The 15,923-nt window shown below is 34.8% G+C and overlaps 1 protein-coding gene across 1 annotated transcript in view; it reads left to right on the top strand.

Annotated features, from left to right (window-relative positions):
* Positions 1-15,923, top strand: part of LOC112684760 (protein dead ringer homolog) — a 78,244-nt gene extending 62,321 nt beyond the window's left edge. The window contains exons 5-10 of the mRNA XM_025556422.1: positions 3,791-3,974; positions 4,772-5,394; positions 12,712-12,786; positions 13,357-13,731; positions 15,418-15,513; positions 15,721-15,923. Coding sequence (XP_025412207.1) covers positions 3,791-3,974; positions 4,772-5,394; positions 12,712-12,786; positions 13,357-13,731; positions 15,418-15,513; positions 15,721-15,833 — 1,466 coding nt within the window. The 3' untranslated portion in view covers positions 15,834-15,923. The remainder of the gene's footprint in view (positions 1-3,790; positions 3,975-4,771; positions 5,395-12,711; positions 12,787-13,356; positions 13,732-15,417; positions 15,514-15,720) is intronic.

Raw genomic sequence — 15,923 nt, 5'->3', positions numbered from 1 at the left:
TTTTTTGGGGCATTTGGGGAGGTGTACAAATGTTTATATCAGGATTACAAATGTGTACAAATGAAATAACAATTGTTGGTATATTTTTTTTTTAAAATTTTGAATATGGTGGTGCTAATGTAACGGACCTGTGTGAACGGGACGCGGATGAGAACAAAAAAGAACCGTAGTCAACTTTAGAACGGATAATAGATTTATATACTAATAATAGTGAAGATGGGTGCGCGCCCCACCAAGTGCCTGCTAATGCTCTGAGCAAATTGGACCATTTAGAAATTATGCATTTGAGATGGTTGAAATGCGGGACCCATCTGAGCTTTGGGTCAAGAATGAGCCCAAGGTATGTGATTGTATTGGATGGGACTATGGACTTATTGTTGATGTAAACGGGAGGAAAATCAACGTAACGTTTTCTAGTGAAGATCATGAATTGACTTTTGTCAGGAGCGACTTCAAAAAATGCAGATGACAGTTTGTTGTTTAGTGAACTCAATGCAGAATTTAAGCGGAAAATGGCACGATCGAGAGATTTGTTAACTGAGAAAACGACAATGTCGTCAGCATAGAATAGACATGAGTAATAGTGGGATAGTAAACTTTTACTTATGGGGAACATATAAACATTAAATATAATAGGACTGAGACAACTTCCTTGCGGCAGTCCTCTATATGATGAGCGAATGCATTCTGAACCAGATGGAGATGTGAAATGTAAAGAACGAACATGAAATAAGTTATATATATAATTGTAAAAGACGTCGGGAACATTAAGATCCTGGAGACGACGTATAAGAGTTGGAATATGGACGGAATCGTATGCACCTTTCACATCAACAAAAGCAGCCCTGAGAAACTCACGATTGCAAAAAGTATCATAGATAGGACTGACAAGGTTAGTAAGACACTCCATGGTGCCGAGACCACGTCGAAAACCAAATAGGTTATCTGGAATTAGACGGTGAGCCTCGAGATACCAATCTAATCGATTTTTTAACATAAATTCTATAAGTTTGCAACAAGCCGACGATAATGCGATTGGGCGGTACGCTGGAGGTTTAGCAGCAGGTTTAGGTATGGGGATCACCCTAAATTGTCTCCATGACTCAGGTACAATATTATTTAACCAAAGGTCATTAAGTACTTTTAATAGTATATCGAATGCTTTGATTGGAAGATGTTTAAACAGAAGTTATTTGTAATTTAAGAATTAATGTTATTTATTATAAAACGCGAAAGAAAGAAAAAATGCACACGGCTATACTTATCTAATCTTTATGTAAACACATTTTTTGAATGCTCAAGACGTTCGTGTTACAGTAAAATTATATAAAATTTAAAATATGTCATTCCCTCTGGTTTGTAGAAAAAAAAAATATTTTAATAATGTATCATTTATTAGTTATATATTGTGTATAGTACATATGTTTAGGCGTTTAATCCTGTAGTATCGCACTTAGTTCTTCAGATGTTGTAGCATATCCTTACCGCTTGATTTAAATACGAAACGCAAGGACGGTTCCTACGATGTATTCTGCATGTTAATTGTTAATTATTGATGTCGAGCATCAATAACCGTACGAAACATAATAATCTCTAGACGACAGTGAATAGCGGTTTTATAGAATAATATTGCTACAAAAGTCGAATTAGGGGTACTAATAACGAGCTCGAACGTGCTAAGCACCCACATTAGCCGTTTCACTAAACACGTTAATGTGTACGTGCGATTCATCCAAACATCAAATAAAAGATGATCGAATACGTACGTTGACGTTATACGTTTTAACGACGTAACAAAGCGTTTCCCAAAATATATTTTCTTTCCTAGAAATTTTTCTTCGTTTCAAACGGAATACTTCACGACCATGGTAGAGCATGAGTTTGTTGTATACGAATAAATATGCGATTTGCAGACCGTTGTTCTATTCGAGGAGCAGATCATGTAGACGCGCGGAATACATACGTTATGTTATCGGGTTTAGACGAAAAGTAACACCGGACGACGCCTTGAACGTTTTGATAAAAATCGCGTTATTCATACGCCATTGTTACACGTTATTACCGTTTCGCGTTTCGATCGATGGATTTTATTGCCCTCCAAAGTTCGCCCTTGCGATTCGTCCAATGCTCTTCACGGCGCGTGCGTGCGTACTCGTGTGTATTATACGTTTTTCTTTTCCGTATTTTATTACTGCGGGGTGGTTTTATAATTTATACACGAGCAAAAACCGAACCAACTGTACGCGTAGAGAGAGAGAGAGAGAGAGAGAGAGAGCTCTAATTTAATTTTATAAATGATCTCATACGAACGTTATGCACGCGGCGTATATACCGCGCGGCATCGTTCAGCCCGATGTACGCAGCCCGTAATTATCGGTCGTAAAAATGGCTAGTAAACCGGTAAACGTGTACACAGGACCGTGTGGTTTGCAGACGGTTTTGCCCCCGTACCACGTCCTATGTGCACCCCCCTGGGCACGTCACGCGCTCGAAAACGCGTATAATAATAATAATAACACTGCTCGTTGTGCGGATACACTCGATTTTATATTACTTTTTATCCGCCGTTGTTTATGCGTCCCGACTGCAGTGCATTATATTGCATATCGTTATTACGAACATGCGTTGTGCCTCGCACAAAAAAGGTAACGTCGCGAACATTTTCGCATATTCGTCCTTTCCCCGTCCCTCTCTCCCGACACTCGGTTCCTTCGGCTGACGCTGTTTATTTTATTATTCCGTTGTCATACGCCACATATAATAATATATACTAACATTATACCGCACGTCCGCACGGTTAAACGATCCAGTGGCGTGTATACATGTCCTACAAGTATTTAATCCAACGCCCTTGGGCCTCAACACACATAGTCCATACACGTGTACGCAATTTCACACTTAATGTCATGCACGTACGTATAATACCCTGTGTTATGGTGCATCCACTTCGGTGAGTATGTTTAACGACTAATCCTCGATATTTCGGAAACATATCTTCGAAGTTTGATCCGCTACTTAAACGATCGCATGCGATCAATAGACATCATACAGATGAATCGGAAACTCGTCAAAAATTTAATATTTCTTTCGTCCCATCATTTCATTCCGTCTTGGGCAGATTTTATTGTACGAAATTGTAAAAAATGCGAGGAACAAATCATTCGCAGCCGTATTATTCTTTACAAAAATGAAAAATGAAATTAATAATATTGGCTTGAAATTTAATTATTATAATGTTTTATAATTATAGTAATTTATAATGCGTCATATAACATTGAGAAATAGTCATTTTTCACTCATAAATTATATTAAAATGAATAAAAAAAAAGTTATTCATAGTTGAAAAGTATACAAGAAAAATAACAATTAATATAATAGTGTATTTTAATTAATTTGAACTTTATTTTACAATTGATACACGAAATTAAAAAAAATATATGTATATATATATATATATATATATATATATACATTTAATTTAATTTTTTTCAAATTTAGTAGCAAATGAGAGTTGTAGACAGTTATAGACTTATAATTTTTTAGTATATTTAATTCACTTATTAATCTTTTATTGTGAGCAATATTTTTCCGTCGTATATATTTATAAAAAAAAGGGCAAACAGTTAGAAGCGGATTCAAGATATAGTGTAGGGTATGATATATATATTTTCCGACGGATTTCAAATAAAAAACGACAAATGCTTTTGATAAAAATCAGATGTGTGTGCCTTCGCGTGTAAATATAATATATTCACGATCTAATATGTATTATGTTTGAATTGATCTACAGGAACTCCGATCAGTCGACTCCCGATCATGGCGAAACGAGTGTTAGACTTGTACACTTTGTATAAGCTGGTTGTTCAAAGGGGTGGAATCGTGGCTGTTATAACCAAAAAACTTTGGCAAGAGATAATCCGAGGCTTGGGCCTACCGCCATCCATCACTAGCGCGGCTTTCACACTACGCACGCAGTAAGTATATTGTATTTATAATAATTCGAATTTATAATAAATCCACGACACACAATAAGGAGCCATGTTTTGTTTCATTGTTAATAACACCGATTCGAGTATGTCAAGGGGAATACGTTTTAAAATCGTTTTGCGTTGCACTGAAAATGTCTAATCTAATAATAGTATTATTTGATCATAATGAATCCGTTACATTAATGTGCCGGTATCACATAATATAATGTTTTTCGGATACAATTCTTCAGAACTTCCAATACGCATCGCTAGAGGAAAAAAAATAAATGAGCACTAGAAGGAGAAAAAAAATGAATTTAGCAACATTAGATGTTGACGATTTTGGGGATAATTGGTTGAAAGGGTTAGGGTGATGGTCCTCATCTTACCTTTAGAATTATACCTTGCTCATTGATAGGTATAACTATTAAACAACTGCATGCATATGTTATGAGGGGTGTAATCCTATACGACATATAATGTGGCAGCCGAATGACGCACGGACAATATCGTAACGTAAATATGAAATTTCTACGACTACATCGATTACAGACAAAGGGGACGGGAAATGTCCGAGATCCGAGTGCATAGTATTCAGTAACTTGTAACCAACGATCCGCGGAAAAGATTTAAAATTCTGTTTTTTCTTTCGGTATGACGGTCAAAGTTATACAATTTTCCAAATCTCACGAGAGAAACACGAGGGTGGGAGGTGTGCTAATATTAAAACTGGGGTTACCCGTCTCGAAAAAAAAACTGCACCTGCGCTGAAAGCAACATTACAATCCATTCGTTAACCGCAGATATGTCAAGTACCTGTACGCGTACGAGTCCAAGATGAATCGGTTCAGCTCTGTGGATGAGTTGAACATGGCCATAGCGGGAAACAGGCGCGAGGGCCGGCGGAACAAATCGTTGCTATCCGAATACTTGCCTTCGCTACCGGTCTCCGCCACGGCCGGCCACCACCATCATATGTCGTCAGCCGTAGCGTCACCGGGTTCGCACCAACAGCACCAGCAGCAGCTCCAACAGCAGCAGCAGCAGCAACTTCAACAAAAGCAGCAGCAGCAGCAGCAGCATTACGCCAACGTGCTGGCCGCCGACGATCGGTTCCGTCATTTCGCCGCCGTCATCCTGGACAACAGACAACGCGCGGCCACCGCAGCCGCCGCAGCTGCCGCCGCCGCCGAACAGCAGGTCAGACAACAGCCGCTGCCGTCGTCGTCCTCGTCGTCCCCGCGGCCGGCCAGTCCGCAACGACTCGGACACATTCCGTCACTGGCAGCTGCCGCCGCCGCCGCAGCCGCCACGGACGCGTCGCAGTTCAACGGCCATCTCCCACCGATGCCATATCAGTCGGCCTCGATGATCGCTGCTCATCAAGCGGCCGCCGTGGCCGGCGACCATTCCAATAAACAGAGAGGTAACTTAGGTTAAATTAGGGGTTGGGGGTTAACGTTATTTATTAATTTATTATATATATATATAAATATGGTTTTTATTAATACCAGTCACCAAGTTAACAGTTGGGGGGAGGTGGTTATCACGTTTTCAAGACCGATATCGTATTTGGAAACCACAAATGCGCATGATAAAACAGATCGCTGAATCGTGACAAAGCCACTTCGACTGCAAAATACCGGAAGCCCGTCGCTTTAGCATCGTGTTTACCATTTGGTAACTGCCCGTGGCCTCCGGTTTTAGGATTTTTTTTTAGAATACAAATTTGTTGGTATAAAATGAATATAAAGAAAATATAATGGGTAAAAATTAAAAAAATAAGCGTGAAATGCTACATTTTTTTATTTTGTCTGATGGCCTAAAAAATTCTAAATCAGGTCTTGCGTCGTCCCTTAAATGTATGGAACCGGTGTATCAACCGGTGCGGTCCAAAAATTGTTGTTAGCATGATAAAACGTGTGTTGACTCACATGTACTTCTGAAATGTACTCAAAAGTTTTTAACTCCATTCAAATTCACAAGTAGACCAAAAGGAGACTTTCGTTGCCAATTAAGTTTACTGTGTATTTTTGTGATACGTGTGTGTGTGCATTATTTGTTGGACAGTTTTTAGCGATACTTAATTATTTTTCCAGAATTATATTTTACTTCGATTTCAACCAACTGTCGAACAATCGATTTCTGAAATGTAGTCGGTTGGAACATGTGTTTCCACATGATCCGGAGGAGAGCAAAGCGAGTCGCATTTATAACCTCTACGTACATTTTTTGATAATTAATATAATATTACTGAATAGAAAACGCGTCTTTTATCTCTTCGCCACGGCCGAAAAATGTATTCAGACCCAAGACACTATAATATAGTATTTTAAAGAACAAAAAAAAAATTAAGAAGAAAACCTTATTGATAAAATGATAATTATGATTTTCTTTGAGATCATACATAGTATTTAAATTGTTCAGATTTCATTAACTATTGTTTTTATACATTATAATTTGGTATAGAAAAAAAAACATTGATTAGCTATATTCATTCGAACATTTTTTGTTGATTAGCGTTTTTTTCTAATATTCCGTTACAAGGTAGATGAAATAGGACATACTATTATTGTTACTTTAAATGGACATAAATTATATGTTAAAAAAAAAACAATTACTACATACTTTCTCTTATTACAATATTGGTACAAATATTATACAAACACACACACACAAAGACGTGAATATATATTTATAAATATAAATTTAATTGTATTAAAATTGTTTTAAAACAACTTATTTTGTATTTTGTTGACTGTAACAATGTATTTATTATAATAATACTTTGAGTATAGTATATATTAGATATTTACTAAGTTAAACTAATTTTTAACTCGTAATATAATACTCAGATAAGATTTGATTTTTTTCATTTATCAATTTACAAGAATAAGGTCAAATATTTTAAAGAACACAGAGTTGGAGTATTGAATTTATTGTAAACTCTTTTCAAATTTATTTTGTCCTTTATAGTATCATTACATATCCAATTTATTTTTTAATTCCGGATGAAAATTATTACACTCTTTAATAGATTTTATACATCTTGACTGCAACAAATGTAAACTATTTACATACTTAAAAGATTCTACTTATATATTTAAAACAAATAATACTTTTATATTTAGATAATTATAAACACAATGTCGATCACGTAGCGTGGCACTTTTATTTTGAACAGTAGGTACTTTAAGAAATTACGCATGGGATAGAACGAGCATTTGTTTTTTCTTGGTGTTTTTTATTTTACTCTCTTTTATAAATTTAGTGACGTTTTTTATTTTATGTTTATATAATACGGAATAGTTATGTGCCAAGAAAAGGATAAGAGGAAAAAATCGGTGAACACACTGACAACTAGCAATCCCCTTGACAGGTGTGTCCGTCTGACGCTGCCCCAAAAATAAAAATGTTCAATTTCATTTCTAGTCTTTAATAATAATTTCACCTTTCCGCTACTTTTAAACGTGTATATATAACGTCTTTGTGTATCTATTTATTCTGTTTTAATGTATTTTTGAAACGTTCCCAAGAATGAGCGGGAGGAAAAAACTATCACGACGTGTTCTAATTTCATTAGGAATATTTTCTTACTCCGTATGTCTGTCCATCTTTCTTTCTCTCTCCGTCTGCTCATTCATCAAGTGCCCTTCATTAGTGAAAGAAAAGCGTAGCTAGCGATATTCAAATATGAGTTATAAAAGTAAAAACACATTGAAATGTTATTAGGAGCCGAGTAGCCAATAATTATATAAACAAATTTTTAAATATTAAGTAACTAATTAGATTTTCAAGTTGGCAACAATAACATTTTAAAATTAACCACGTTAATTAAATTCACTCTTCTACTACGGTTGTATTCGTCATCATAACATTTTTCTGTACAAATAAGTCACTAAATACATTTATTTCTATCGTCCGTACATGGAAATATTACACGGTATACGGTTTTAGAACTTTAGTGTCGCGTTATTCATAAAAGTGTACACCGTAGATGTTCTACAATCAGTTTCCTTAATTCCTTCATTGCGTTCCTAAAATATATTTTTATAAAAATCGTTTTCGATCTTTATTTTATATCGATTAAGCTGATGATGTTTTTACAATTTCATTTTAATCACTTTTGCGCTTCTCGGGTTTTCGTGAAATATCAACAAGAAGATCTTAGTTTTCCGCGTGTTGTTATTACCATTACTGTAATACATACGTGTGTAGCTCTATATAATTTAATTACACGTGACATACACATCGATTAGTTATGATTGTCCGACCGTGCAATTACTATTCATTTTTATGATGCGACTTTCTTATTTCTACTCTGTTACAATGACTATTGGTACACGTGCACACGCGATGTTTGTACGTTTAACTGCGGTACCTTACATGCGTTAACTTTTTCGACACGGTCGGCTATTGGTTTACTTAATAACAGACCGTTTCGTTTCAACTTGTTTATGCGAATGTTCGTATTATGATAGCACCATGAATACAATACACTCTTACGATGCACCTGCGGTATAATAAACGCGAAAGTGCGTCGACAACTGTACAATGTGAGTCGTGACTATTTTCTTCCGTACTATATTGTTGTATTTTAACCAATACGAGAAAAGTACAGTGGACATGTAAAAAGAAAACGCTTTGAACGAAATAAAGAAGTTTATCGGACCTAATTCGAAAAATAATTCAGGAGTCAGCGAGTCAGCTGGGATACCATTACAGAACATTATTTACGCAATAATGCAAACCATTATCGCATTAGAAACCGAAATAAACTGATCTAATTCATTGCGTTTTGTAATGAACAACAACAAAAAAAAAAAGTATTCGGTTTTTTTTGCTGATGACTGCATATGAAATTAAATACAACATTAACGAATTACTTTACCAAAAGGTAAGAGGTTGTTAAACGTAGTCGAGTTAAAGATACACAAATACCTATTATTAACTCAATTAGTCAAAGTAATTCTGCGTGTGGTATAACTCATTTAAGCGCACGTTTGACTATATTATATTTTATAACACACTTTCTAATCGTTCATCTTCTGTTGGTGGAGGTACAAACCTTAAATTATATCTAAACCATAAACGGTCATACAATACAATGAAATTAAAATATACTCATAGAATTCGGGGTTTTTTTTTTAGTTTTCTGTTGTCGTGCGAAATCGAATGTTATATATAAATAAACTCAAGTTTAAATTATCATAACCGATTCGTCTGTGTCATATCGTTTATGTGTGTTACTAGTAAGTTATAACCGTGTTTACGGTGTTTTTCCGTATAATGAAAATCGACCATTATATCATAGATAACATTATTCGTTTATTGGATTACATCATATGACCCGGGGTATTAACAGTGGCCATTATGTCTTATATTCATGTGATATATAATATTATCTACAACATTAATTACCATAAGTTGCATTCGCTCACCTATTTAGTGTTTACTGTGTAATACAATATAATGACATAATGTAGTGCGAGAAAACTGCCTGAATCGCATTGGACCAACGAAATTGCTATTTTAGACGAGTATTCAGCTTATCCGGTATAAAATACAATCATTGAGTAACCAAGATTTCTGAGAAAGAAAAGGGTTAAGAGAAATTATTAATTTAAGGCGGGTAATGTTAAGTCTGGATATTTTTTCCTGGTGGGATTTTGATTTGTGTACATACCATACATGAGGAAAATCCGAAATCAGTCGAACGGTAATCGGGTATAATAACTTCGTATTTCGTCTTTGATTCTTTGACAAAACCGTAGCCAGAGTTGGACAAAAACAAATCAAAATAACGAATAAAAAATAAAAGCAAAAATAATTGATTATTCTAAACAGTTTAACTTGTGAATGAATCGATTACCCTAAATAAATAAATAAAATAAATTGTGAATAATACTCACAATATAATTAAGTTCAATGTGCGAGAAAGTAATATGTCGATGGCCAGTGCTAAAACAGTTACATTAGCCCATTATTAATAACAATAAATTTATGCCTTTTTTATGACCTTGATAGCAGATAATCTATGTATATATTTATAATAACCAAATATATTTGATATATTACTTGGTATACCACTCACTCACTGATACTCGTTACATCTCAAAAAAGATAGATCGTAAGAACTTGCAATTTAACGTAATGGTTTCACTTACTTTCACTTTAGATGTATATTAAAAAAGGATTTTCCAAAATTCAACCCTTCGTATGGCAAAAAGGGGTAAAACGAAAAGTGATATATATGAAAAAAATCGTATAGTCGGAAAAGCTAAAGCCGATTAATTTGAAATTTCATTTTATTTGTTTTATAACCAACAGTTACATCATACTCTTTTTAGGATTAAAAGGCTCAAAATCGAGCCGGATAACTTGTTCAGGTCCAATGATAATAATATATAGGTAATCGTTAAGAAAACAGTTTTGATTGTTTCTATCGTTATTGCGCGGTCAGTGCGATAGACCGCGCGAAGATCGTACACTGTAACCTAGTGATTTTCATCCTAGTTTCTTCATTTTTCGTTCATGTCACCTTAAGCCTCTAGAATAAAACACCGCATTGCCCTAACATCAAAATAATAAATAATCTTAATTGTGTATTTTAGAATAACTCTTGAAATAACAAAAAAAATAAAAATAAAAATAAACGTTGACGATTTAAATTATAAATTTGCAAAAAAAAAAAAGAGAGAGAGTAAAAATAATAATGATTTGTACGAAAACTGATGAGAAATCGGGCCCTGATGGGTTTGACAAAGTTGAGAAAGTCTAGAGCTGATAGTGGAAACACCGAGTCTCATATTGTCTTCTACAGTTGTAGAGCTATAAGACTACATATCTAACGATCCCGGTTAAGTTGATAAGATAATGCAGCGATTTCGCAAACCAAAACACTGCACGTATTTATCGGATCTAAACAATACGAAGGTACAAAAACTTAAAGGTACGCTATTTACACGACAGCTGTGGTAATAATACAATTTTATTGAAATTAATTACTTTTTTAAAATTGTTTTCCTTTTCCCTTGGATATTTCGTGTCACCCCTACACTGCGTCCATGTCACCCCGGTTGAGAACCACTGTCGGTAACCGTTCGCACGAGATCGTGTGCCGCGTGTATGTACGCGGACGTGCGATAAGCGAGCACGTTGCATTCGTCCCGAGCCGTCGACGGTCGGTCTCTTACACGTCGGTCCGACCGTATCCGATTGTGAACGGGCGCGGTTGACCCCTTCGGTCGCGGCCAGGACATTCGTCAATGTTATCAATTTACTTGGACATTGTGTTGTGTGAATGCCACTTTTACTGGGCCCCAACACCGCTTTTCCCGACGGCCCCGCACGGCCGTCCGAATGTACGCATAATATCCGTCTACCACCGGCGGCGTGGCGTGACACTTTTGATACGCGCGCGACGTGCGCACAACACCGCTCTCCCCGTCCGTTATTTGAATAAATCAATTTACACCGTGACATCGTGCGTTCGTTTGAATCCGTAATACAATCTCGTGTAATACGTGCGCCTTTTGATATTTAAATATTCAACATAGATATACATATTATTATTATTACCATTATACATTGTTGGTTTTTCTTTCTTTTACCACCACCACCACCACCACCACCACCACCGACGACGACGACGACGACGTTACTATCGTGTCCCGCCGTTTCCGTCGCCATATATTGTGCTCTGCTGCGCGCGCGCGCGTGTTATAATATACCTGTGTAATTATTATTTCGAGAAAAAAAACTCGTGTTCGTATACGAAAAAGAAGAAAAAAAAAACGTAACAAATTACAGACACTTGTTCACGACTCGCGCGCGCTGTTTTACACCTAAATAAAATACATCATACCATATTCATTACATATATTATACATTAGTCTGCTGGAGACGTCGTCGGATGACTGATTGAATGACTACGAGAAAAAAAAAATGTAATCCGACGAATTCGTCTCGTGTACCATAGTATAATAACACTACACGACGACATTTATACATATTAACGACCTGCGTCTTTTTCGGGGCATTTATACGCGTTTTCAGATTAATTACTGAAATCATCGCGTATAGAATTCATGATAATACCACAACAGCCGCCGTCGTTTTGTTGGTCGCTGCACCAGCAAGGTTTTGTACCAGGAGTTTTCAGGGTTTTGGTTACCGTGCATTACGATAATATGTAAACGCTTTGGATATCGCAATGATTTTATTAATCAATAGAAAAAAAATATAGTTTTCCGTTTTCACCGGACCCCATAAATGAGTGAGGCCCTAAGGCGGGCGCCTACTCCACCTAATAGGTAATGTAGCACTGAGTACAGTACCACACCGGCGTCCTTTCCGAATTCGATCGTTTCTCTGTCGGAATGTAGACGACTAAGACGTCTTGTATCCGGCTCTGCGAATGTTTGGCAACTGAATAGGTTGTTTATAAATAACATTATTTCATTCATTATTTCCAATTATTATATTTAATTATTCATTCACCTTCCTACCGGTGGACGAATCGTATAATAAAATGATCATTAATATAACGTAGTATTTAATTATAATCCGTATAAATGGTACGGGAAATATGAATATATCTCTCATATACGAGTACATCCTATTAGACCAGAACGAAATATAATCTAGTCTATATTGTGAACGAGTTAAATACAAAATTTAATTACTTACTGAAGATTTTATTTTTACTTTCGGTATAATAACGAAAATTTTTTTTTTTCAGAAATCCTTAGCATGTTGATGTGGATGGACTTGGTGAGAGCTAATCAATCGGCAATTTCGAGACATTCAATACCGAGTGAGTGTGAATACTTATTTCAACATTTTGCATACTGAACAATATGAATATAATACAACTGTAAGGAAATAAAAATAAAAGTTCCTAAACATAATTAGATATACGTATATATGTACAATAGACGTTGAGTTGTATTGTTGCTATGGAGGAAGTGACGTGTTCTTATTGACGTAACTTATCCCTTTTACATACACTTCCTTCATTCATTTACGCAATATTTATTATGTATATAAAACAAAAATATACCTACATTGTATATTATAGATGAAAAATGGTTCCCAAACTTTCCATAGTACGACCCGTTTTGAAATTTCTTTTAATTTCGGTAACTTTCAACACACTAATATTTTTAGTTACCTATATCGTTTTGTAAAATATTCCAATATTTTCCTAGCCTATACTATGGTATAAAAATGTAAGTACATTTCGAAACTTGGCACGGCCCACAAAAAGTATAATCGCGATCCACTTTTTTGTCATGACCTACAGATCACGCGGATTATGCGCATGTAGTTTAGTACTAAAAGAGTTTGGTGTTTTATTGTTTTTTTTTTAATTTGTCGTCCGCAGACTTGCAGCCCAACACGTCGCCGTACAACGCTGCTGCGGTCGCGGCCGCGATGAACCTGTCACCGGTCGTGCTGCAGCAAAAAGGACCGATACCGGAACAGTGCGAAGCGTTGAATCTGGGCAAAAAATGCCAAGGGACGAACAACAACAACGCGGGCGAGAATGACGACGAGCCGACCGCGAAACGGATCAAATCAGATTATTCCCCTGGCGGAGCAAGCGCGAAGCTCAGTCGCCCCGCGAGTCCGAAAATAAAGAGCCTAAGCCCGGTGCGCAACTCGATCTCTCCTGGACGCGTTAGCGCCGACGAAAACGAGAACGATGGCGACGACCGCAACAGCAACATGATCGAAATGGAAATTGATGTGTCCGCCGGTAAGAACTTAATAAATATTTATACACTGTTCGATAAATGTAAGTTCGACAATTCGACCCGATTCTGACAAATAAAACTGATGTTTCCATTAGACGTTTCACATTTGATCTCCAAATTATGTAATGGTGTCGTTCGGACAACACTGAAACACATATAAATAACAGGATATATTGTATTGGGGTTTTTTAAACTATAGCCATAGGCGGAGATTCAGTGAAAAATCAGGAGAGGTGGCTCAGATATTTGGTATATACTAAATTTTTCCGTGGGTCCTTACTTGTAATAATCTTTACAATGACCGATATTTTGGGATACTTAACCTTGAAAAAAAATTTTTTGGTGATTACCCTCTCGATGATCTCTACTAATAACGACTATAACTAATAACTCCGGGAAATTAAATAAAAATTAAAGTGAACTTATCCGCAGACCTAATTCGCAGATCACTAGTGTGAATCCAATGATTCGAGTTCAACAAGAAGAAATTAAATATATCGCTGTCCAATTCGAGTAAACCCATTATTAAACAATCACCCTATTATTTATACATAATTTGTATAGATGCGCATTTTCCTGTTATTTATTATAGGAATTGTAAAAAATGTAATTCATATAATTTTGAAAATGATAATATTTTTGTAATTTTAAAACTATAACAACTTTTAATTATAATGGTAATGGATGAAAAGAAAAAATATCTTTGGTTAGCGATAAACCGATGACGTTGTGTTATAGTACGATCAAATTTGACTATTCTCACAAACGATAATTTTACATCGTATGACGTGCAAGGTATATAATATAAACTTGATTGGTTTAACAATAACAAAACAAATTGTATAACAATAAATCGTACTATAACATCTTATACTTTTATTATCTTTAAACTATAATATTGTCATTCAAATATGGAAGATTATAAGAATAAAAACGAATATCTAGAATTTGGTGTTTGCTACGTGACAATGAAGATATTGTAATATTTAAAAGAATGAACAACAGAATATTTAGGTATATTTTTTAAATGCACATTAGAATTTCTCATAAGTTTTATATACGCTTTTGTTTTGACTTGTAATTATTATTTTCTTGAATTAATTAATATTCAAATGTTAATAATAATCGTATGCGTCAATGATTTCGGTTAATGTGTATGCATAAATCCTAATGTAATTAAATTTAAATGGTGTAGAGTTCTGTAGGACTTGTACGTTTTCTTTATAATTCAACAACCTGAAAACGGATGTTATTTACTTACACACACACACATATATTTAAATATGTATATACATTTAAACATACGTTCTATAAATCAAGTTGACAATGACTTAAGAAACGTTTGGTTGAATGAGGAAAAGAGAAATGAGATTTACATTTTTAGCACTACTAAAGTAATAAATTTATTTTTTATGGTATATTTCTATGGATGATTGTCACATAGTAAGTATGAACATTTAACAATGCATCATATCTTGTAAAAAAAAAAAACAAAATTCAAGCGTAAAATCAAATAGTTTAAGTTATACAAATTATTTTTTAATCACTTATTTCTTTATAAAAACAAATTAATATTACACAACGAAGGTATAAATGTATATAAATATTTAAAATGATACGTTTAGCATAAAATGAGAGATTTTAATAAATTTCTGTAATATAAATAAAATGTTTATATTGATATTCAGGTATGTCAAATGGTCTAAATATATGCGTTTGTAAAAGGACAAGAGATGGTATTTACAAGGGTCAACTTGTCAAGGTTGAATCGTCGTTGAATGGAGGTAATTAAACATTTTAATTAAATAAAACTACTTTAAATACATAAATATATAATCAAGAAAACGAATTGTTTACATTTAAGTGAAATTACACAACTTAAATGTATGCAAATGAAAGAACTTTTCGAACTGTCAAGTTAAATCATTACATAATGCTTTTACTATTCTATCATATTTTACATTAAAATTGATCAATTTTATTAATTATAGGACCTAAAAATACTAGTTCCTTTATATTGCGTCTGAACGGCGAACTCTATACTGGATGTCTGCGATTACAGGACAGTATTCTTAATCATGATGATGAAAAGATATGTAGTTAAAACAAGAACTTGATCATATGCAAAACACAACCAACTATAGTTTTATGTGTAAATATAATAAATTAGATTCTAGATAAGAAAATAAGTAGT

This window comes from Sipha flava, unplaced genomic scaffold (genome assembly GCF_003268045.1).
Source record: "Sipha flava isolate LNK unplaced genomic scaffold, YSA_version1 257_pilon_pilon, whole genome shotgun sequence".
Lineage (NCBI taxonomy): Eukaryota > Metazoa > Arthropoda > Insecta > Hemiptera > Aphididae > Sipha > Sipha flava.
Note: the sequence above shows the minus strand (reverse complement) of the source record. Positions and strands in the feature narration are given on the sequence as shown.